The 26,293-nt window shown below is 40.6% G+C and overlaps 1 protein-coding gene across 1 annotated transcript; it reads left to right on the forward strand.

The window, feature by feature from the left end:
• Positions 1–97: 97 nt before the first annotated feature.
• Positions 98–24,906, forward strand: LOC310994553 (5-hydroxytryptamine receptor 4; the record flags this gene model as incomplete). The annotated part of the gene is made up of 6 exons (XM_083983286.1): positions 98–178; positions 1,134–1,313; positions 1,979–2,179; positions 2,427–2,580; positions 4,095–4,756; positions 24,813–24,906. Exons 1-6 carry the CDS (start codon positions 156–158, stop codon positions 24,904–24,906), a joined length of 1,314 nt encoding a protein of 437 aa, XP_083839412.1. The 5' UTR covers positions 98–155.
• Between the last annotated feature and the right edge of the window lie 1,387 nt (positions 24,907–26,293).

Genomic DNA, 26,293 nt, shown 5'->3' on the forward strand with positions numbered 1-26,293 from the left:
GAAGGAATTGGAGCGGTTTATATGCACAAGCTGACCCATATTTTCAGGAGAATGCAAACAAGTCTTTACATTGTGTGTGTGTGTGTGTGTTGACAGGGCTAGAGCATGGGGTGATGAGGACTCTCCTCTGCTGATCTCAATGTAGATGACCAGTGATGGCCACAGCATCACCTCAACAGTAAGTCACACATTTAAGTATTAAAGAAACCCCCCCTAATCTCTCCAAATTAACTTTATGCATTTCTGTCAAATTATTTTAAAAAATGTAAATATAAAACCTGATTAATTGCAGTATTAATTGTCCTCTACACAGTCAAATCTTTTTCTTATTTCAACCTCAAATACAAAAATGCTTGTGATTTATGCCTGCTTACCCCTAACAAAGTGTGACTCTCTACTTAACTAAAGAAGCTGAACACTACATAATCACAATATCACCGATTCAATTGTATTTGTTCTTCCATTTCATTTATTTCCTGCAGATCAATACTATATCAACTACCAATAAACGGCAAATTGCCAACATTTTAAATCATTTCATTTTAGGAGGTTGTGGTGAACAACCTAGTGAAAAGAAAGAATTTTAAGAAACGTGATTGTTTAATTTCTGTGAGAAGGAGATGAGAGGATACAGTACAGGTGCAGTGCAGTGTCTTTTATCATGCAGTGTAAAAGACATGGGAATCAACTAACCTGGTTCTCTCAAGACAGAGCCTACCAACACTTCTAAAGCTAATTTATAATCATGCTGCATCTCACTAGTTTAATGTTATACACAAACAGTGCAAAGATGATAACATGTAATTTTAGTAGAAGCCAGGCTAGCTCCTGCTGCCTTGCCCTTCTTTGAATCAAAAGTATAAATCCTCTAACTCATAAGAGAAAGTGGATTAAAGGGACGGACTGGGTTATGATGATGTAGCCTGCAACTTGTGTCCCCCACCAACAGTCAGCACTGATTTATTTTAACCACCAATATTCTCTTGTCATAAACTTTAACCGTAAGGTGACAGGTCATTCTTATGTGCTCTTTTTGTTTGTGGAAAAAGCTGATTTAATTTTGTATGATAATAATACCAATATAGTAGGAGTTCCAAATGCTGACAGTGCTGTGCTCTCTTTTTGTATTGCAGTTTGTTGGATGTCACAATAAACACAGGACAACAAGAGCAGGAACAACAGCAGCAGCACCAAGAATTCCTGAGCTCACTGGAGACGATAGCTCTCACCATCTTCCTCTCCATCATTATTATCATGACAGTGTTTGGTAACCTGCTGGTGATGGTGGCACTCTGCAAGGACAGACATCTGCGGTGAGACTGTGATCTTAAACTCCAGATGAAATCAGAATCTGTGCAAAACAAACCCAGCCTCACATTTCTTCCCTACCATCTTTGACAAAAGACAAATACTTGTTGAAGTACTGATCTTAAGCAAATGACAGGTTGGTCAAAACCTGCCTGTAAGAAAGAGAGAAACTGATCTAAAAGTTGTGGTATACTTTGGAAAGTGGTTAACAAGGGACCAAGTCAGGGCATTGCTGTTTTGTTCCTGCAAAGCATTCTGACAACTAATGTTAAAAAACAACACATGAAACAATAATTAATTAATTAATTAGTTAATTAGTTAAATGTAATGTGTTTAAATGAAACCTGTTTTTGAAATCATATTAAAAAACCCAAGTAAAAACATATTTCTTATGCAAATGCAAATTGATTTGTAAAGATCCTTGATTTTAAATTGCAAAGTGTTTTTCCCTAAAACTGGACACATGTTGCTTCATATTTCTGCAAATTCATATTAAGAGTTGGCAGATTGAGCAGCAGCAATAAAGCTTGGAGATGCCAGCTCGTTATATGTGAAACATGATTGTACCATAAAATATGCAGTACATCACAAACTGTTTCTGTTTCATTTTAATGGATTATTTCTTGTTTCTGATTTCCCCCTCCTCTTCTCTCCTCTCCACTCGTCTCAGGAAGAAGAAGACCAACTACTTCATTGTATCTCTGGCGTTCGCTGACTTGCTGGTTGCGCTGGTTGTAATGCCCTTTGCTGCGATTGAATTGACTACTGGCCAGTGGCGGTACGGCGAGATCTTCTGCCTTGTCCGAACGTCTCTGGACGTCCTGTTAACGACAGCATCCATCCTGCACCTCTGCTGCATTGCACTAGACAGGTTTGTGTGTGTGTGTGTGTCCGAATGAAGAAGAGAAATTATGACATGGATTTGAACCTCATTTTGGACTTTGATAGCTTAACCTCCTTTCAGAGGCCTAAAACACTGTCAAGGAAAATACAATCCGTTGCCAACAATGAGAAACACTGATGAGAAATAAAAAAATATTAAAAAATATTAAAAATATATATAGATAAAATAAAAAGCGTGGTGTGCATTTTGTATGTTTTTGTGTGTATTATTCCAGGTACTACGCTATCTGCTGCCAGCCTCTGGTCTACAGAAACAAGATGACGCCGTTGAGGGTGGCAGTGATGCTCAGTGGCTGCTGGATCATCCCCACATTCATCTCCTTTTTACCCATCATGCAAAGCTGGAACGCCATTGGCATTGAGGAAATAGTGAGTCTTCGGCCGCTAAGACACAGTAATGGGCTGAAAAACGTATAAGAAAGTGAAGAGTTCATATACCTCCCTGAGATACCTGAGAAAGATGTATTTTCTGCAAGGGCAAATGCAGGAGAAACCTTTCCAACCTAATATTGTCTGTTTCTAATAACGTTTCCAATCCCTCGAACAATGACACGGTAATGCAGTAATCACAAAACAATTCCAGTCCCCGTGGAGGCTCTCTTGCTGAGAGCAAAGACAGCACTTCAGCAAGCATTTTTCTGCTGGTTTGGATATGTTTTGGCGTGAGATTATTTCAGAGCTGCCTTGAAATGAGCTGCAGGACTCCCAGAGGCAGACTGGGATGGATGAATTTATTCAGCCACACTTAATGAAATACATGGCTATTTCTCTCTGTCCTTCAGTCGGGCAGCATCCAAACAACAATCTTTTCTTCTAAATAGCCGGCTTCAAGTGAGATGTCACAGACAAAATTGCAAAGGGCATGAAATGACCTACGCCGGCACTTTAGGTCAGGTTTTGGTTTGTTATTTTGTGCATTAGGAGTAATGTTTGTTTGTTTTGGCTTATTTTTCTTTCAATTTTTTATTTTAAACTTCCAATACACATCTGCTCTGCCCCAAAAATGAATAGTTCAACTGAAACTTCTCATTCCAGCTGTCACAGAGCTACAAGAAGTGATTACATAATTGTGACAAAACTGTGGTACAGTATATCTACTTGGTTTAACTGAACATAGTTGTGGCGGCATGGGGATTTGAAACTCAGGAGTCTCTGCTCTCTCTTAGCCTTGAAACCAGAAATACTTCAGCTGAGTAATTTGTGAAAGATAGCCTTTAGATGCTTTTAGATGATGGATTTTACTGCCCCATTACACAAATTTATGACCATGTAGAGCTCAGACGGTGGTTCACCAGTACCCAGTAGGCCCAGCTACTACTCAAGGGAATGAGCAAAAAAATAAATAATAACAGCGCTTTATCTTGAGGTAGTTCTGTACCATGCAAGATCATAAATTTACTTGAACTTAGTCAGATTTTCTATTAAATACTGGTTGTTGACCAGGTGGCTACTACTTCTTTCTTTAACCTACCTGAGCTTCAGCCTCCCCAAACTCACAAAATATGCCTGTGCTTTTCTAATTAACATTTTTGTTTGTTTGTTTGTTTAATCCATACACAAGCAGAAAGTGGGGGAAGCCTATTTTTGAACAGGTACTGCAAGGCTAGTTGTTTCTCCTTCTTTATGCTAAGCTAATTATTTCCTCCTGATTTGAGCTCCCAACTTAGCAACTCTGACTCTGGGAAAGAACGGGTATTTCCAAAAGTGTTTAACTTTGATGAAATTCAATTATATCTGACTTGTACTGAGAATTTTAATGTTTAATTAAGACCTCATCTGTCTAATTTGTGTATTTACTTCATACCTTGCTTGGTCAAAAGACATACTGTAAGTTGCACAGTGTTTGTTGTTATTTTTCTCACTGTGTCACTTGTCTGTTCCAGATTGAGGAGAGGCGAGCTCTGACAGGCTCCAACGACACAAGCTGTGTGTTTCTGGTCAACCGGCCCTACGCCCTCATCTGTTCTGCCGTGGCTTTCTACGTCCCGTTGGCCCTCATGGTCCTTGCCTACCAGCGTATCTACGTCACAGCCATGACCCATGTACGACAGATTGAGACGCTGCAGCGCGCTGGTTCCGCTCCCGTAAGCGGGACGGTTCCGGTCATCACTGTGAGGTCCTCCACTTCTTCAGAGCCTTCAGAGCATTACCATCTTAGGACAGCAATGGGTTCCTCCTCCTCAGAGCAGGCTCCTATAGCGAACAGCCGCATGCGTGTTGAGACGAAGGCGGCAAAGACGCTGGCCATTATAATGGGTTGTTTCTGCCTGTGCTGGGCGCCGTTCTTCATCACCAATGTGGTGGACCCATTCATTCACTACTCAGTGCCCTGGCAGCTGTGGACAGCCTGGCTGTGGCTTGGGTACATTAACTCGGGGTTGAACCCCTTCCTGTATGCCTTTCTGAACCGAGCGTTTCGGAGGGCGTTTCTGGTGATCCTCTGCTGTGGGGACGAGCGGTACGCACGGCAGGGCAGCTACTCCTATAGACAAACCCCCAGGCCGTGCTCTGCAGCATCAGCGAACGGGACGTCTATGGCACTGAGGTAAACACACAGTTCAGTTACAACCACATTTACACCACTTTCTTTGAATATGAGTGAGCCTGATGATTCTTTTTTTCCTGGTTCATATCCCAGTTGGGTTTGGGACACTCACAGGTAAAGCCAACCCTTTGAGTTTGCATAGTCGGCCAGTAGAAACAGTAGTTTGCAGTATGAGACTGTGAGATTTTTTTCATATCTGATGGGAAGCAAATTAAAATGCATGTTAGTGTGAGCAGGGCCGTTGTATAGGGGAGAAAGGTGATGATAATACTAGGGGCCCAGCCCACAAAAAAACCCAGTAGTCTAATCTTTGTATGACTAAATTATTCTGCATAAGACCCTGAATAATACTCATAGTAATGCTGCATTAGCATCAAAACAAAGTAGGTTAAATAAAAAATGATAATACATAGTAGTCTACGAAAAAAAGTGGAAAAGTCAGGGGCCCACTTTAGTATTCTTTCAGGGGCCCCAGAATTCCTAGCAACGGCCCTGAGTGTGAGTAGCTAAACAGATGTGGGAGAGTGTGGATGTTTGTTCTGTTTCGCTGTTTTCTTGGTTAAGTGTCTATCAAAGAAGAAATCAAGGCCTCAGACAGGAAACAACACTCATTTACTGTATCTCTGCTTGCAGAGAGAAATGGATGCATGGCACCTTCCTAAGAACGATTTCTATCTGTTTTCTTCGTATTTAGATTTTCTCTGATGCACTTCATTGTAAATCTAAGCCGAAAATTGTAGATTTGATCCTCCTCAGCTTCTTCGTCATTTTAACAAAACGTCAAACAGAGCTGTGGAGCTGCTCTGTCGATGCCTGGCTCAGCTAATTTAGAATTTTCAAAGCCTCATTGCGTTCACGAATCAATACAACATGACATGCTGGATACATTACTGAAGGGCTGCATAGATCACATCAGATTAAATTACTGCCTTTTCAATACATTTAAAATACTGAAAACAATTTTGCTGATTTAGTTTCAGTCGTCCTTACATCCATCTTATAGATCATCATATTGCAGATTGGTGATTGGTGCAGATTGGTGGCAACCATTTTCTCATTTGAATTGAAAGATGCCTGATACAGGCCATGTCTCATAGTCTAATGTGTAAATATTAAATGTGAACATACTGCAGCTTCTTTAGATAAATGTCAATTCTCCAAGCGGCTGTGCTGCTCTGCAAGTGGAACATTGGTGCCAAGTGAATTCATTTTATGGATATGAGGTTTGCTCATGAGTCATGTACACATTTTGTATTTCAACTCCTCTAAGGAAATATGATGTAAGATATGTTTTAAGGGTAAAATTCAGACTGAAGTTCAGGTTTTGCTATACATGCCATATGTTTGTTTGTTTTTATTATTCTGTAGATTGCTTTCAGGACAGAAATTAGAGGCAGTTGTAGCTGGGTGAAGAAATACATCAACAGATAGAAGCTATGACCCAGTTCAGGGGCCACATCCACTGCTGCCTGTGGTCTACAAAGGTCTGGGGCTTCACACCCATCGTGGACCACTAAGGCTAAACTGAAATGGGTCCGTCTGGTCCACACAGGAAATCAGCTGCATCTATTACAGCTGCGTCACAAAGCTCCTGCTGCCTAGCAACCTCAGTGACATGTAACCTTGGCTCACAAAACCCTGAGGCTTTAAGGCCGTGACCCCAGCAGTCAGTTGCTGTTGTTGAACTAAAATGAAACCCACATATTTAAATTTAAAAGTATGACTCACTCACATATTTGTGTACTTTAATCCGTCATAAACAAGAGATTACGGGTTACAGGGCACGTTTGTGTCGCGGTGCGCAGAGATGAGAGCTGGGACACCCCGAGCTTGCAAAGTTTGTTTTTCAGCCAAGAGATGCAATAAGTAACACGCATGTGGAAGGCAGAGAGCCTCCATTCTCACTCGTAACAAGTTGAGTCATTTCAAACCATCACAATTACTCCAAAACTGTTTAATTAAGGTAAGAAATGTAGCATAGCTAAGCTCCAAATCCTGCATAGTTCCTCTTTAAATAAATCAAATAAATCAACCTAATGTATCCTGAGAGGGGGGATGATTATGGTTAGTGGTTAGCACTGTTGCCTCACAGAAAGCAAGCTAACATTTGCACATTTTCATGGTAAAAAATCTGATCTCAGTTCAAATTCCATTATCCTGTGTTTTTCCCAGCATTATCCCTCCCTCCCTCCCTTAATTGGTGTTGCTGTAAAAAGTGAACCTATCACTATTTCCACTAATGAGTAGTTCTTCATCTGAAATGCTGAGAAAAGACAGTGTCATATTTAATGATAATGTATAACATCACGTAAGAGTCCAACAATCTTTTTCAGATTTTTGTTACAGCAGAGCATCTGTTGACGTTAATGGTGGTGATTTAGTTGACGTCTGTGTTTGTGCTCTCAGCTCCTTTGAGTGGGGAGGATGATGGAGGAGGTGACCTGCTTGTGTCTGCACTGTTTAACTTTAACACAAATACTTCACTGCCCGAGAGAAACAAAGGCACTCACATACAGTACACACACACACACACACACACACACACACACACACACACACACACACACACACACACACACACACACACACACACACACACACACACACACACACACACACACACACAGATATACAAACAGCCGACAAAATAATACATAGAAAGTGTAAGCTAAGGCTCGCGAGTGAAACTCTGATACCATGTAATTGGATTGTGCTCATATACTGCACACATTCATGTATTGTATGTGCAAAAGCACACACATTTGCACTTCATTCACACTGTTTGTGCTAATGTGCATCATTGTGGTCCTATGTGACCAACAATTGCTCAGTGGTGATGTATAAATGCATGTGCATGTGTATTTTGGAGCGCCTGTATCAGTCCAGTATCTTTCCTGCAATCGGTTTAGTTTGTAACGTGTGAATGGTCTGTCTGTGTAGGAAATAGGAGGTCAAACAGTGTCTGGTATCCTCTCTAAAAATCTGTCAGACAGAAAACAGACTCACACAATCAGATTACATCCGACAGGAGACTGGAAACCAAAATTACTGGAGGAATCCCGTCGAGTGATTTCGTCAGACAGCTCTAGGCATTTAGGCAAGGCACTGTCTGTGGGCGGATGGTGTATGTGTTTGTGTGGGTGTTTCTCTATGTGAATGTGTGTTGTTTTAAGTTACAAAGAGAAGCAGCTTCTCTCTTTCTTTCTTTTTTTGGCTTTTGTGTGTAAGTGTGAGAAGTATACAATATTTGAATGAATTAGCAAATACAAACATAAAAACATTACTAGAATGGTCCCATAAAATGAAAATGGATACAAAGCTGCTCTTCCTCGGTAGGCCAATAATATATGAATATTTAAGTTCATATTATTGACTTTTACATTGAGGCCATTTTTCTGAGTGGTCCTAACACACGCGCACACACACACACACACGTATACATAGTGGATAGTAGACACTTGTTTGTGATTAAAGTAATAACAAAGACCTTGTGTTGTGCCCAGTGGTAGAGAAAGAAGACACTAAAGACTAGATCTAAAACAGGTTGAAGCTGTTGAGTAAATACAGTCATACCGTCCCTCATGTCCTTGTGTCGGTGCTGTTTTACAGCATTTTAGTCTTTGTTTACTGTTGGTACTCTAGTAGACCATATAGCTGCATTGACCAATTGACCAACCTGTTTGTGAACTATGTACACCCAATGACTTAATTAACAGGTGTTATAGTTGCCACAATTGCATTAGGAAAAAAAACGTAGTGATGATGGCAACTTTAATCTGACCCTGTTGCATTCACAGTACCGAGCCAATACCAATGCATTTGTATAATATTTATCTGTATAACAGCTAACAAGTACAAGGACGCCATCTGCAAAGAGCAGAGGTGCAATTTTGAGGTCCCCTAATATATTTATCAGTGGAGTGGACAAAATAATAGAAACTCCAGTCAATACAACAAACAGCAATACAATCAAACAGCACCACAAGCAGCAGCCACCAAAGTGATTAATGTGTGTTGATGGTTTGTAATATCAAGTTTATTATTAATCTTGAGTCGATTAAATTAGTCAGACCTCACCAGTCCATCATTCAGAATCATGGTTCAGGATTGTGGACATTTGGGCTTGGTTTGGGTATAATGGTATAATGACTGCTTAGCTTCATATTTGGCAAAGAGACCTGAGACATTCATCCTCTCATCTGATACTCAGCAAATAAGTGAATTAATGTTAAGTTTTTCTTTTCCATTACCTTTACCCAGTGTGAAACATCACAGGTAAACAAGATAAACTGTTGTCCTTTAAGATAATACTGAGTTAAAGCAGAAGTAAGCGATCTGGTCGTTTTGGCTAATGCTGCGTTCCAGGCATGCTTTTGAAACCGTAAGTTACGGCTTCAAGTCACGACTTACGACTTTGTAGCGTTCCAGGCAACCCGTAACTCGTGTTTTTCCGACCTGTTGTGAAAGTGCACTATAACGACCACTCGTAACTTCCGACCCATGAACTCGTACCAGATCGAACTGGTACGACTTCACAGGTCGAAAAAACACGAGTTACGGGTTGCCTTGAACGCACCATAACTTCTTGTCAGCCGATGGAGTTAGCAGCCCCCGCCCTCGTCATGGATCTATTGGTCCTTGTCCCTACGTCACCACATTCACGTGCATCCCTTGGCTGCACACACAGCCCTTCATGCCGTTCTCTCTCCTCATTGGATAAAGCTTGTAGGATACAAGGAAAGTTTTCTCCTCGGCTCACAGCAGAGCAGAGTGACTGACAGACCCGTGTTTCAGACCAAACACTCTATGTAAGTGATTGTCGTCGGAAGATATAACTATTTAAGACTTATATTAACACAAAAATTCCGCTTCTGCTTTAATACAAACAACTATCTGTAATCTTTGTCATCTTTACATCTTTCTGGCATATGACACCAGCACCTCAGTAATGTGTGCTGAATGTGTGAGCTTGAATTCAAAAATAAGGTATGCAAGAGTGATTACAAATAAGCAAAAATCTGTATAAGAAAACTATTCATTATTTTTCGTTCTTTCTTTCTTTCTTTCTTTCTTTCTTTCTTTCTTTCTTAGCCAAAGTGCTCATATTGAAACTTGTTATCCTCCAGAGTTAGGTGTCTGGTGAGAAAAATAACAAGCTACAACTCCTGTTCCTGTAGCAGTTAATCAGACTCACTGTGACCTGTCCTGAGTTCACCTTCAGCTCGGCACTGAGATCACAAGTCCTGTTAAATACAGCCGAGCAGCGGCCACTGTTATCATGTGTGTACAATCAAAGTGGTGGTGATTCGGTTCAACTATCTGTCATCAATGCCAAGTCAAAGCACAGCTGCCGAATGATCCGACACCAGCAGAACTTGCAATGTCTGCGGTGGTAGGTGTCTCTTCGGTTTTAGCGGGTGCTGCCGAGTTCGATGGATGCATGCATCTCTTCTCCTTTTCCATCCCACTGTTTCGGTTTTGATTGTTGAGATAAGATGGAAGTCTCAGCTCCATGTAGGGGAATTAGGTCAGTGCATAAGGATTCAAAATGAGATAATGATAAATGAACAGTGCTACTGAAGTATTAAAGTGATAAAACCAGTGACCCAGTAAACTTTGTTTTTTTGGGCTGAATTAAAGGGGCCTCTCCACAAGTCAAGGGGAGCACTGCTCAGCCAATTAAAACAGATGTATAATGTCTAAGTGATTATATCATAATGATATCATCAGGGTTGTTTCAGTTTTGGCTTGGAGAAATAATAGATGTTGAAAAAATGAATTATAAACTTAAGGTGCAGAGATTGGAGGTAGGGAGTGTCCAATAAGACAGTGCTACCAAGTTGTATTACAGGAAATGTAGGATCAAGGTGTTTTGAAGCTTTACCCTTACTGTGATCTAAAACTGGAGTTTGTTGTCCTCAGCTGCTTTGATTTGGACAATTACATTTTTTATTCCTCACTGCCAGTGACAGGCGTGACTAAAGGCAATTTATTATGCCCCCGTCTAGTGAATTCAATATCTCATGTCGTCTTGAGGGAAATTCTTCAAATTTGGCACAAACGATCCCTTGGACCCAAGGATGAATGATAATGCTTACAGGTCAAAGGTCAGCGTGACCTTACTAGACATGTTTTTGGCATGAATGTGAAATCCCAATAATGACATGAGGGGATTTATTGGAATTTGGCACAAACGCTCACTGAACTGATTCTGTTTTGGCGATCAAAGTTTAAAATTAGCTGGTGGTCATCGTGAGTTCACAAAACACGTTTTTGGCCATAACTCAAGAATTCACATGCACATTTAGGGGCCGGAAGGCAAGCCAAACACCCAAATGTATGTTAAAGAGCCATCAAAAAGTGATATTTCCATATGTCCCCTTTTAATATTTTAATACTTAGTCATTAAAATAACACATCTCATTTGTGTTATCTGCCCATCTGTGACGAGGGTGAACAGTATTATGACCTGTCATCATCCAGAGAGTTTGATCCTGATTGTCACAAGATGCCAGAGGGCAATCACATGGTCACTCAGGCTGTAACATGTCCTGCATCCGTGTAAATGTATGAATGAGAATCAGGTCACTGGTGGAAGAGAGTATGTTTCATCGACCACAGACACTTAGTTTAGACAGACAGGCTGGAGCAGTGTAAACACTCTATTCTGTGATTTACATGAGACCTGTATGATTTATTATTGTTTGATTGAAACCTACACTTCTCCAGCTGCTCCTCTCTGTTCTCTCCCTCTGTCTTTTTTTTCCACAGAAGATTTTTATCTTTTGTTTCTATAATTTTTTTTTCTTGAACAGTGGTGTGGAGTGTTTGTCTTGTGCCTATAATCACCTCTATTTTCTCTCCCTTCATAGCCTGCTACTTGCTACTTGCCGTCTTTCTTTTTTTCTAGCTCCCTTTTTTTCCCCTTTGTTGCCAAGTGAGAAAATGTTGTGCGTCTCTATTGATCACTGGCTCACTAGGGTGTCTCTGCCTTTCTTAAGAAACAGAAATAATGTTGATTATCATATTAACAGCTAGAGCAAGGAAGGGGAATTGGAAAATAAAAGATGAGAAACTGTCACATCTAAATTATAATGAATGCTCTGAATGTCACTCTTGTCCTCATTGCTTCCTGTTCTACTTGGTGACATTAGCTGCTGGTGTGCCTCATCCGCCTCACTTTCCGACTTTTGATTTCCTAAACTCATCTGTGACTCTAAATAAAACTCATCTCTCTCTCACTCTCTCCATCCGCCCATTGCTTCACTCTACTCTGTGATAGAAATACAGTTGCCTTGGTGACAAATTGGACCACAGAATGGACCCACCTGGGTAAATCAGCTCTTTGAAATTCAATTAAGGGTGGTCTATTCTCTGAGAGACACAAAGGCCTTGTTTTGTTTATTTTCTTTAAATATGACTGTGGCCACTCTGGGTGAAACAGACCAGGCTCTGTAAGAGCTGGATCTGTTTTAGAACTAAAATTGTGATATTATCTCACTCTCTATCAGTGAATATCATATCAAAAAAGAAAAAGAAAAACTCCTTGATGTGCAAACAAATATAGTCAAACAAGTCAGTAAAGGGTGGAGTGCACTGCCTTTTTTATGGAAAACATATTAAGCAGGAAAAGCAATGATGTTTAAAGCAGAAGTAAGCGATCCGGTCGTTTTGGCTAACTTCTTGTCAGCTGATGGAGTTAGCAGTCCCCGCCCTCGTCCCTACGTCACCACATTCACGCGCATCCCTTGGCTGCACACACAGAGAGGACCGCCCCTTTATGCCGTTCTCTCTCCTCATTGGATAAAGGTTGTAGGATACAAGGAAAGTACAGCAGAGCAGAGTGACTGACAGACCCGTGTTTCGGACCAAACACTCTATGTAAGTGATTGCTGTCGGAAGATATAACTAAGACTTATATTAACACAAACATTCCGCTTACTTCTGCTTTAATTAATACAACTGATGGATGAAAATGATCGCTCCTCTATTGTTTTCAATATGCCAGATGCAGCCATTGTTAGTGTTATTACACACACAGAGACAGACACACACACACACACACACACACACACACACACACACATAAAAGTCAGTCACATCAGTCAGTCACATTGTGGAGCGACGAAGCACCCATCAGACAAATGCAACAGCACAGGCTTATTACTTATATTTGATTTCACAGTCTTGATTTCACGGTTTCCAGAGATCCCTGATCTAATTCTTCTGCAGGACCTCAGATGACTGTCGGCCCGACAGAGATACCACTAAAAAACAACAATGAGCAGGAAAATAAGCCTTAACTTCATTTCAGCGTTGAAACCCCATGATGGACCTTCACATCAGATCTCCTGCCAGGTCTCTGATGGGGCTTCAAAGCACTCACACTATCACCGTTTCCCATCACTGTGCGAGCACACTCAATCTCCATTGTGAATTTGCTGAAGCTCGTTTACTGGACGTCTTTTCCAGCTCATGTCACCAACAGTATAAGATCACACCTGTAGACTGTCCAAATGATTCTGGAAATGTGGGTCTCTGTTGTATTTGGCTGCGTTTGCGAGAAAAAAAACGAGTGGTGAGCAGTTTATTTACTTGACAGAGTTGACAATGGAAACTGACAGGAATTCCTTTTATTTCTGCTTCACTTGAGCATGAGTGCCTGCTGACAGTCAGATGTTAGTATCGATCATCTGCTGCTCATAAACCCTCATCTTCTTTTTTCTTTTTATTACTCACTCCATATGTCACCCATGGGTGTATTATAATAGATCCATGCTGTCACCCTAGAGTACATGTGCAACTTTAATAGTACAATTGAGTTACTGTAGTGTAGTCACCAGAAGTCTCTCTATTGCACGTCTGTCCGTCCTGGGTGAGGGATCCCTCCTCTGTTGCTCACCCTGAGGTTTCTCCGATTTTTCCCTGTTAAAAGGGTTTTCTATGGAGTTTTTCCTCAGTCGATGTGAGGGTCTAAGGACAGAGGATGTTGTTATGATGCCATGTAAAGCCCTTTGAGACTAACTGTTTGTAAAAACGGGCTATACAAATAAAATTGTCTTGCCTTGAGCTCCAGGTCAATCACATACTTTTTATTTCTCAGCTTGCTCGAAAGAGAGAATGAACAATGGACAATAGATGATTGAATGGCCTGATTTAAAATCCGACATAAAGGCATGTACAGCCGATATTAAATTTGCGGATGAGAGAGTCAGGCATTCATTGGATTTGTTTGTTCATTTGTTTTCATTGTGCTGATCATGTGTTCTTACTTTAAACTCCATTTACAGAGCAAATTCCCCCAAAGGAGCAATAAAGATTTAATTCACTTCAATTCAGTTAAAGTGTTTTCTAGGAAACAGTTCAGACATTGTGTCCTCAGTTAAAGCGTCAGTAGCTTCTTCCTGCATGCCAAACATTAAATATGACTTTTCTGCCCGTCGTTGATTGATGGACTAGAAACTCTCTCTCTCGCTGTGTGTGTGTGTGTGTGTGTGTGTGTGTGTGTGTGTGTGTGTGTGTGTGTGTGTGTGTGTGTGTGTGTGTGTGTGTGTGTGTGTGTGTGTGTGTGTGTGTGTGTGTGTGTGTGTGTGTGTGTGTGTGTGTGTGTGTGGGGAGGATGTCTGGTAGCCTGTTGTCTTATGTTTTACAGTTTGTATGTATACTGTACAGTTAGGTAGATAGTACAGGAAGACATGTTCTTAGAATGATAGAAACTCAATCAAAGGTACATGCATGGCCGAAAAATTAATTTCCGGAAATAAAGACATCAGGAAAAATATTTAAAGACCCCCTAGACCAAATATAGATTTTTTGAAATTATTAACATGTCAATTAAGTGTTTGAGTTCTGCTACAAAGACATTTCAGCAGTGAAGTCGCTAATGCACACCATAACTGAGCAGGGGCAGAGGCAGATTTGGTACCAAAAGCAAAAACATTTGTTTTTGGACCACCTCAGTGTCCGTACCTCGGATATTGATTGGCTGAAGGGTGGACCTGGACCTCTATGCATCTATGCACATCTTCATGTGGCTCCATTTACTTTGAGGAGGCTGCTCTGTCAGTCCATGACTCAAAGTTATTGGATGAATTGTTATGTAATTTGGTTCAGTCAGGATGAATCACCATCAAAACATTTGCCTTATTGGCATGCTGATGGTAGCATTTAGCTTAAAGCAAGAAAAAGTTAGTTCTGAATCCCTATCTGTGTAGCTGTCTATGAAAACCAGTTGGGACCAATACAGGTGGTGAGGTAATGAATGTACAAGTCAATGAAAAGTTGGTGTAAGAGTCCATAATGCAATAAGTGATGTTATTTAAATGTGTTTTCTCATCATACCCAAATCTTGGCTATAATTCATTTACCGCATATTTAAGCAATAATGTTGATGTCTGCTTCAAGTCTTAACCATAGACTGTATAAAAAAGTCTTAACCATTTAAAATTTCAAATAATTCCATAGGTTGGCTTCTGTAGGAAGTTATTACATGTCTTCAAATGAACCATACTGTAGGCTATATCTGTTATTGTTGAGATGACCTGCCATATTAAGTGTTAACTTTGATTTAATCGTGATGAATGTTGTGCCGCAAAGCTGACAGTGACCTATATAAGGTGAGATAAACAGAGGACGAGGCTAAACTGGGTTACTTCGCAGATCTGATTAGCATGTGTCATACTTCCTTCATTACCCCACCTCAGATGAGGGTCCATACACTGTCCAGCTAATGTTCAGGGGTTTTTTTTGTTTTGTTTTTTTGTGTTTGGTTTTCCTTAATTTGTATATTTACTTCCTTCTTCCTCATAACTGACGTTCTGCAGTTTTCTCTGTGCCTCCAGCCTTTAAATGAACCAGGCATTTAAAAAGTTTGTGCAAATTATTGTTTTGCTCATGTGTGTTTCCTTAGCAACAGCGAGCGAGCAGGAGAATATAATGAACAGTTTTTCTGAACCCACAGATTCGTCTTCAACTGGGCCACATACAGATTTCACTCTAATGTACTTGACAGATGAGACAATATAACATCTGACAGCCTTTAGTTCTGTCTTTAGGGAAGAATGCCCATACGTTGGAAGGAAAAATGAAAACTGACACTAATATGACATCTGAAATGTAAAGAGTTAATTGTTGTAACAAAATCATCATCCCAACAGTCTTTTTATTTTAACATAGACATGTTTTTCTACCGGAGTTTCAAAATAATGGCAAACTCAATAAATAGTATGTATTAAAATCTGTAGCTGCTATTGCTGGCATTCACAGATTCAGTTTCTAAATTCAGACATAAAGGTTTGAAACCTGTAATGTTTCTGTGTTTAAGGCCAAATCACAGTCTCCAGTCTCTGTAAATGTTTTTGATTTATTAGCTTTTAATCATGTTTCTCTCAGATAAGAGAGGACCTGCTGTGTGTCTGGCATTTTGCAAAGGATGCCAAATGCCATTTTTTTCTTTGCTCTGTCTCCCTCGTGTAGAAAAGTCAGAATCTGGGACAAAACTGAAAATGAAAGTTAATGTGACCAATTCACAACTCTCTCTCTCCCTGTTGAAACTGCACTTTCAGAAGCAGTGACCTGTAGAAACCCAGAGTAGATCAGGATTGCATCAGACACAAACTATCTGCACGGAGTGTGAATGCATCCTGAGATCCGACGATGAAAGATGACGGGGCAGCTTAGAGCGAGGTGTCTCCTCTGTGTCCCTGTCAGATCTGCCATCATCCATTTGTGCTGATGTTCTTCCTCTGCTGCTTTTCAGACAGAGTTTAGCTGCGAACGGCTGTGTTTCAGCCTTTGCCAAAAGATTGAATCTGGACTCTGCTGTTTTTCTTAAGTTATAGAGACTGACAAGTCTGTTTGTTCTGTGTCTGAGTGTGATTGTGTGTGTTCGATTGACAAAAAGATAGCGCAGTCTTTTTTTGTCTGTGGTGTCACGAAGTGGTTCTGCAGTGCTTAGAGCTCGATCCAACATTTCTGGTACAGCCAGATAAAACTGCATGTTGACCGCTTTATTTTATTTTAATTGAGTTTTATTAAATAAAAACAACCATCATACTCGGGTATCTACCGATTGGATGTCTGAAACATTGAGACAGGCTGACATCTGAGCTTCTCAGCTGGAGGAACTTCATGGTAAAGACACAATAGCTTTGCACTCATGCACATATATAGATTGATAACCTGCAGCCCAGTTCGTGGCCATCATAGACCATGAAGGCCAAACCAAAGTGCAAAGTGCAGCTCCTAGCAGCTTCCCAGCCTAGCAGCTTCACGCATTTTCACACGTTTGGTTTTCGGACCTGAGGTTTTAACAATAGTGCCCTAAGTTGTTGAACCAAACTGAAACCCAATACTTCCATTTAAAAACATAATCCTCTGGCCCTCTGTCAATGGGATTACTAAAACATGGTTTCCTAAAAACTGGTCCAGAAGACTTGTTAGAAATGCAGCTGTTTTTTTTTATTTTCACTGTATTATATTCACTAATAATTTGCCAAGATAAAGATAGGTTTGCTGGGTAAACAAGACTTACTCTAACAAAAAGAAATGTTTAAATATGAAAATAAGTCTTTCATTTGAAAAAAAAATCTTTCATTTTGATGACACACACAAACACAGGCACACAGTCTTGTAAATAGAAGGAGCATCTCACGACCAGGTAGCCCATCTCTGAGCAGGAAGTGACTCAGTGCCAGTGGGACGGGGGAGTTCAGGCCCAAAACTCTGTCAGATTAAATCATTTCCCTTTGTCTCTAATAAAACAAGCTCTGTTTTGAGAAATGGAAAGATTTATTTTGTTTTCTTAAAGCCATATGATTGAAGTCTGCGCTGACACACACACAGACAGCACTGGGGCTGAGTGCTATGGGGAAAATTTATGTCACATCCATTGTAAGAACTCCAATATTGGTTTATAGCATCAGCAAAACCACAAAAATGGTTAAAGCGACCTCTTCCCAACCGTGTAGCCACTTTATCAACTTTTGTGTCATTGTAATTGGTATTTTATTTTGATTTAAGTAGGCTATGATTAGTACAGCTGAATGATATTCAGCTGAGGAGACCTCATGCATGGACGTCAATAACACCTGATATGATGCTAGTGAAAATGACAGGTTATGCCGGTAATGAATTCATTATGTGCTCATTATAAGATATAACCTGGCTGCAGCTCACTGCTTGATGAGATTTTCTTCTTCAAAAATGGCTGCACATTCACCTACAGCTTAACACCAGAAGGCCAAACATGCGATGCAGAGGATTTTCTGTCCTAGAAACCCAGTTCCTGCTCATTAATGGGCCACAGGACACCAGTGTGGCATTTGAGGCACAGCTGGTGAGTCTCACAGTTTGATTTTAAAGGCACTTTTTGTTGAAGCCATTTTTGCAATGTGAATGTAATCTTAGCGAAACTTGGACACCTGTGTTTACATTTGTCACTGTGTGATCAGTATTTTTCAATTTCCAGAGAAGCAAAGGCACTCCAGGTTAGCGTCTTAGGTCTCTCAGAATGTATTTTGATGTCAGAGGAAAAATTAATCTAGTTCAAAACCTTGGTCACCATCCTTTGAAATGTCAATTTAATGAGATTTCGGCAGGAGGGACTGTAATCTGAATTATTATTCCATTTAAAAATCACTTCTTGTGGGATTTCATTGATGGCAGCAGATTGTAAAATTGACAAAGGCAGGTTTAAATAGAGACTGGGGTGATGACGAAACTCAACAGGTGTGTGGGAGGACAAAGAAGCTCAGGTGATTATCAGTTGCAAAGTGGAACTGGAGCCAGGAAGAAAGTGCAGGGACATCTGGTGGGCGGATGGAGAATGGCAGCTCCAGGAAAGATGAGGGGATCAACGTGGCTCAGGAGCAGTAAGCAGGGGCTGGAGACAGGAGGCCGAGAGGAGCCAAGAGGCAGGCTGTGACTGTTTGTTTGTGCTTTGTGTGAAAGCTCAGTCTATCCACAGCTTTTGATTGATTGATTATAGTGCGGTGTACATTTATAAGTTGATTTCCTGTTGTGCTGCTCAAAGTTTCACTATGTTGTGTCTGACCCTGTTTAGTCCTGAAGTAACATGAAACTCAAACCTTCAAAGAGGGGAGATGAACTGACCTTGTATATAGCAGTGAGTAAATGAAAATTTAAAAAAAACTGCCTGTAATGTATTATTAGTCAGGTCAAGTGGCCCACATCTAATAAGTCAAAATAAAAACAAATCAGACTATGTGGCTGAGTGATACCTTGTAAAACATCTCTTTGTTTACATGGCAAGAGCTTAGGGTGCTGCTAAATTCAAACAACTCGATCGAAATGATCACAACCACTCATATACAATGTTATCATTCACAAAGTTGTGCTTGGACTGCAGGTCCCATGCCGCATCCTTCCGACTCCCACTTGACCTGTCCAACATAAATGTGGAACTAGAAACACTAAAGCCTACTGGCCCAGTTTTCAGGGTGTGTTGATGAATTCACTCAGCTTAATTAGCCCATGAAGTTCCCTCAAGTGCAGGAGCTGCTCAGCACTTCAGTCTGTACATGATCCCTTTCCGTGTGTGGCCATGGAAACATGGACAAATATTGAAAAATCTTCATTATTAAATACAAATAAACTAGTTTAACCTTTATCAGCTTGACTGAAGTTCTCAAGATACATACAAAAATTTGGTGTAGAGCTCCAGACAGAAGTTTGCACACTGTCAGCATTTACAGCTATGACCCTCCTGTCAGTGTATCGTTAAGGCCAGTCTGGCCACCACGTCCCTCTGCGTTCTTGTGGGAAAACACACCTTATCTTCCTCTCACATCTTTCCTCGCCACTTCAGTTCGGAAAGTGAGGAGATAAGAGTGAAATTTGATTGTTGAATGTCCTCAAAAAGATAATAGCGTAAAATTAAAGGAACACAAATCTCTCTTCTATCTCGTGCCGATCTCCGTTGAGGTCATGTCACGGATCAGTTGACGTTTCCACACAAGTCACTTAGGGGACCATGAAGTTGTTTTGTGAGTCAGGGAATGCAACGGAGCGAAATATGAAATGACTGCAATAGGATCATAGCTAAGATTTCACCCTCACAGGCATTTAGAAACAGAACTATGCGTGAATCCTAAACAAGGACCACTACAGTGGCTTAAATGAAATTATGTAAATTAAGTATTCACACGTCATTGACAAAAACTTGTAGGATAAGTTACAGCTGCTTTAAAAATGTAATACAGTAACATTTAAAGTTTTTCAAATTGAAAATGTCTCCTTTTCCCCAAAAGAACTAAATCTAAGTTTCTAACCAAGGAGTCTGAATTTCGTCCTCACTCTCAGTCTTTTCCTGAGCACGTAGCTTTATTATTTCTATTTTGATTGACTGTTTCAGTTTATCATTCTGGAATTCAGCCACAGATCAAAATAAATGACAGAAAACATCAAATCTGGCAGCATGGAGACACACGATGCCGTCATGACCAGTAAACTGAATAATATGACTTCGGCTCAGCTGTAAAACGCCACCTTAAATTTGCCAGTCGAATTCGGTAGCAGAAGGAAATGTCCAGTTTGTGTTGGTGTAATTTGACACCGATACAGCTGTGGGAAAGGGCATAGCAAATCAATTAGGATACAGTTGCACTAAACTGCACGCTGCTTTGTTTTTCTTCCACTCCCTTGTATGTGTGAAGTTAATTTGAATCCAGGCGGCACAGTGAAAACTACTGTACAGTAGTGTGCTGTGTCAGAGGTAAAAGTAAATACATTGAAGGGCTGTTGCCAAAAACTGGATGAACTAAATAATGTCAGATGTTCATGACCCAATCCAACACAAAGAGTCTAAAATTTCAGTATCAGCTCACTGGTTCTCTTCAGGTTCAGTTGCTGCTTATTATCTCAGAATAGAAGCAAACATTTTCCACATATTTAAGCCTCCCCATGAGACAAATTACTAAAATACTGCAAGATGTTCCTCTCTTTCTCCCTCTCTCTCTCTGGCTGACCATGTGCCGTCACTGTTCTCTACAAGTTTTAATTTTGTAATCATAATTGACAGCTGACACGACTTCATAAAATGTCTTGCTGCCCACTAAATGCACTCAATTATGGAAAATTACCACAGTGCATGGGCTGAAAGAGAAATCCCTCTCACCTTTTCCTCCGTTTTTAGCGGGACTGTGAAAAAGCAGACGGCGAGACAGATTAGAGGAGACACCGGAGGGAAAGCTCTGGTTGGAGCTGACCACTAAAGTCTCTCTCTGGACAAAGTGTCAGCCCTGCCGTGCCTTCAAACTGATCTTATAAGATTTGATTCAACTTGTGGGAAAGTTCCAACTCTTCCCTCCCCCCACATTTTGTTTTTAAGCTCTGGGGATGTTTCTTATGGGGAAAAAACCTGCTGTTTCAATGTTTTAATGCTATAGATGAGACTTGCCAAATCGAGGCTGCACTGTTGCACTCAACGACCAAGAATAGATACTGTATATGTTCCATTTTTTGGACTAATATATTTAGTCTGTATGTATTTAAGTGTCGTATATCAGCTGATATGTGGAGTCAAAACATCTGCCTGGACCTTATGGATAAGATTTAAGGATAACACGTTCCTGTTCTGATTATGAACACGACCATATATGTACAGTAAGTGGGCAAAGTGGCCCGTACCTCAACTGAATGTGGTTGAATTTGTGGTGATAAGAATTATAAACACCATTTTTGCTCTCATAGTGGTATGCTAGTGTTTTGGTCATTGGCTGAACATGTGAATTCAATATGTGAATTATTCTCAAGATGCTGGATTAAAGTAAATCCAACTGATGTTTAGAAAAGTATTAATTTAATGATGCTGAATGCAAGAGTGACGTCGTGGCCATGGGGTCAGATCAGAGAGGGGTCAAAGGGCAGGGCTTTTCTTTTCCTTTTGTACATGATAAAGAGCAGTGTGAAAAAAGTGTCACATTGGACGAGGATCTATCTGGATAAGGATATCTGCATGGCAATTCAATCTAAACAAACTCAATAAACTCATGATCTTCAAAAAATCTTCAAACAAAGGAGCGCTTCGTGGACTCGTTGTTTAAAAAGAGGTGCTCTTTGGAAAGGGATCAATGATGTGAGAAAACAAAAGAAAAATTCCAAGGCACTCTCTTACCTATAAAATGCCTTTATTAAATTATGGCATGGTCAACATGACAATTAAAAAACTCCGACGCGTTTCGGCGATCTAGCCTTCATCAGGGAGTCAACGCGTCGGAGTTTTTTAATTGTCATGTTGACCATGCCATAATTTAATAAAGGCATTTTAAAGGTAAGAGAGTGCCTTGGAATTTTTCTTTTGTTTTCTCAAACTCATGATCTTCCTCAGGGAACTAGGAGCAGCTGCTGTTGCTGCTAACATGAGAATGCTTTATTGTTGGAGTTTTTCAGATCACAAAGTAGCCGGGTTTATAGAGTGCTTATTGACATACTCTTCATACCCCACAATTACAGATGTTAAACAGCATTTGGTTTAACTGTGGCCAATTTACAATGATGTTTATCAATGTGATGTGTTGTAGCGGACTTATGTTCATAAAAAACCAGGACATGGACGTATCCGGGTTTATGTGATTTGGATGTGCAAACATGTCAAAAGTGAGTGCATCTCCAACTGAGTAAACTCAAAGTATGATTTACATTTTCTATGGTTATGTTTAATCAACTCAAAGCATTTGAATGTCAGAGGAGTGAGGTGATAGCAGGGCCGTTGTATAGGGGAGAAAGGTGATGATAATTCTAGGCGCCCAGTGCCCAGTGGGGCCCACAAAAAACCCCAGTAGTCTAATCTTTGTATGACTGATTTATTCTGCATAAGACCCTGACTAATACTCATAGTAATGCTGCAATAGCATCAAAACACTGTAGGCTAAATAAAAAATTATAACACATAAGTAGTCTAAGAAAAAAAAAGTGGAAAAGTCAGGAGGCAGGGGTCCACTTTAGTATTCTTTAAGGGGGCCCGGAATTCCTAGCAAATGTGAGACAATGACGTCACTAACATGAAGCACGGGGTGGGGTGCACTGAATTTTTCCTGTCTCCATTTCACACTGTCTAATTGAGTAGCGCCTTGATGGCTCACCTGGCCGAGTTTGAGTCCAACCCATGGTCCTTTGCTGCATATCCCCTCTCTCCCTAATTTCCCTGTTCATCTCTCAATGTAACTCATATGATGGACAGTGCTGTTGTTGGATATTCTTGAGGAGATCTCTGACCTCAGACCATTGCGTGTTTATTTCTATTGCAGATGCCAGTTTCGCTCAGTATCTTCCTTAGTATTTTAGGTTAGTATTGTCTGATAAGAATTCCTCCCATGGTTGATGGATGTTGGGAATCTCATCCATGACTGTGAGACAGACGGACAGATGGACGGACAGAGAGGCAGAGCAGTGTTTGGACAGTAAACAGACTCCCAGTACAGAAAACACACAAAACAAAGGAGCAGAAGTTACAGAACATTTCTGTTTATCTTTCCCCCATTGCTGCCTCAGCCTGGACGTGCCTGTGCATGGGATTGTGTGTGTGTGTGTGTGGGTCCATTGTAGTAAATGGTCTAATAACACTCACCAATCAAAGGGACTAACCAGAAGTGATCCACCTGGACTTCACCCTTCAGTGTGCGTGTGCGTGTGCTTGTTTGCATTTCCTAGCCGTCACTGCTCGTGAGGTGCTTCAATCTTCACACGGCAGGAAAGATGAGCAGCTCCTCTAGAGTAAAAGTCTTCCCGCTGCAGCATGTGGAGTGTAAATTGGAGTGACTGTTAATTTACAGTTTAACCAAAGACACCCTGGTGGAAAGACTCATTACCTGCACGCTCTCACTGGAACACTGAAATTGGTTGCAACAGCAAGACACAGACAAACATTGAGTGAATGGGGCTCCTTGTTAAAAATTGTTCCTGCATTTGTGAGGAATTTCAACCTCAGGATTTTAAGGGTTTTGTAAAATCTTCCATGTACATAAAGCCAAATTGATTTTTGCTATGTTATTCCCTTTAAGTGGTTCTATTCACCATGATAGTAACATGATTTCATTATGTAATTTCTGCATTGTTTTGGCATGTCGTTATGTTTTTGTGTGTATTTCTGCAGATGCTGGAGCATCTTGAGCAAACATGTAGTCGGATTATAAATAAATAGACCTTGCAGCTGTATTCTTGAGCTCAGACTGTTGGCTGTAAACAGACCAGTGAAAATATACTACAAACTCGCTAAATGACTAAATATTTTTTCATTTTTGCTGAGTTTTTCATATTTAAAGTTTGTAGATTAAATAAACCGTCCCTGCAAAAACAAGCACTAAATTGTCCTTTCTCCAAGTTTGCCTTAATCATCTGCTTGGATCCTTCAGAGGGAGTCATCTTTTTCCCCCTTGTTTCCTCCTCCCTCTTTGCAGAACACTTTGCCACCAACTTTGAGAAGAATTTCGACAGTGGTTCCCAGTCACTCTCATTTCCCAGGCTTTCTTTCTCCTCTATTCCCACTGGCAATTCCACAGAAACCCTCTTCTCTGCTTGTTTGTGCCAGCAGAGCAATGGCATGACCATGTCTGCTTTGACCCAAACCTTTTCTCTGGACCTTTTAATCAAATCTTGGTTTTATTTTCTTTTTTTGTTTATTCTCAGGCCAGTCTGTGTGATAGCCAAGCACTCTGAGGTCCTGGTATCTTTTGTATTGTGTTGTTATTGTGTATCTAGTAAGTGTGCGGTGCCTTGTCCTTTGTTGTGGTGCGAGACAGAACAAAACCAGTAAAATGTATTGTATTGCTGTCACAGACCTTGCAATCAAACCTAATTTTATTTTCTTAGGCAGAAGTGCTAAGTACTGCATCCCTGAGCTGCCTCTGCATTATAATGTATCAACCAACACCCCACCCTTTATCAATAAGTCTTTTAAAATTGTGAATATGTCAAAAACTGTTTGACACACATTCTGTATCTCTGTGTATTGCATTTAAAATGTATGAAAGACGTGACTTTGATGGTCTTGGCATTATTCTGTGCCAGTGACTTATATTAAGAAGTCTCTCTCTTCCAGATTGTCCTTCCTGCCAAACCGGAGCTACAGTGACAACGGGCGGACGATACTGGCCAACGAGCAGGAGTCCCAGGACTCTCTGGGGACACTATGAAGAAGACTTTAAAATGACAGAGCTGTAATATTGAGCTGCTGTGGAAGACCTGTGTGACGTCTTGGCTTCTGCTGTGATCCAACCATGCTGATCCATATGAGGATATTGTCTTACCTGGATGTTCAATGTGTGATCTATCACGGCATCATTTTATGTCGCGTCATATGAATGTATGCTGATGCTGTCCAGGGCAACTCAAAGGTTGGCACCACTGCTGGTCGTCAGTCAAGTACAGAAAAACCTGATCCCTGTTAAAGAATATTGGTGCAGAAGTACTGAGAGTACTGTGAAGCACACTGGCAATACGTTTCTCTGCTCTCGTTCTAAGGAGGAGGAAAGAGCAGTTCCCCTCCTGGATTACAGATTACAAAGTCAGGGGGACTAGAATGTTAAGAAGACAAACTGTAGCCAACATGATGGGAGACGCATCATCGCACCATAAAACTGGCATCCTCTGGTGCCGTGCTATGAAGGAAGGAGCTGGCCACAGAGACAACTGTGGGTGCTAAAGTTAAAGTTTTGTATTGTGTGCTTACCTTTTGCCAGCATCAGTCGTCTTGAGTAGGTCTCTTCAACAAAGACAGCTGTCGGACACTGCAGGATTCAACATCAAAAATTGATGCTTTCATTTGTATCTGTTTATAGTTTTTTGCAAATGGAAGTGTAATTGAAAAAACACCAAAGACTGAGCATGTGGAAACAGGAATTAATTTCACTTCCCCATGGACAATTACAGCTGCGTTTAAAACTGGTTTAAACAGTGATGAGACACTTGGTGACTTTACCTTTCCATGGCGGACCAAGTTAAGTTTAAAAATCTGCTGCATCTCCAACCATTTCCATTTCCATGAGGCGACATTGAAGCGCAGTTCTACATTATCATTTCATTTCCAGTGTTACAATCAGTTTTTATGAACACCACCACCATCATCATCCTGCAAGAGCAACAGCAGCACAGAATTTTTACTTTACAAAAAAAGTGAAGACTAAATTAACAGTCTCAAAGAAAGTACAATCAAAGAGACTCACTACCATATGTCAAAAAAGGTAAATGTCTCAAGAATGTGAGAAAGAAAATCAATAAAAAAAATTTAAAAATGTAGTGAATGTGGATTTTGACCTCTCTCCACAGTGCTCGGTCAGGCTGTGTTCATTATCGTTCTGCTACAGTTAAACTAACTTATTTTGGAGGGCAGCTCACTCTTGTATCCCAGTGTTTCTGTGCTGGGCAGGTGACTGTAGGTGTGATTGTACCTGTCGCCATTGCTGACAAAAGCGTGATGTTAGTTGGTATTAGAGTTTGTTTTGTTTTTTTCTCTAACCAGTGGAAAATGAGCTATAGTTTAGAGAGGGGGAAATTGTTTTGGTGGAACACTTGCACACGTGG

This window comes from Trachurus trachurus (genome assembly GCF_905171665.1).
Source record: "Trachurus trachurus genome assembly, chromosome: 12".
Lineage (NCBI taxonomy): Eukaryota > Metazoa > Chordata > Actinopteri > Carangiformes > Carangidae > Trachurus > Trachurus trachurus.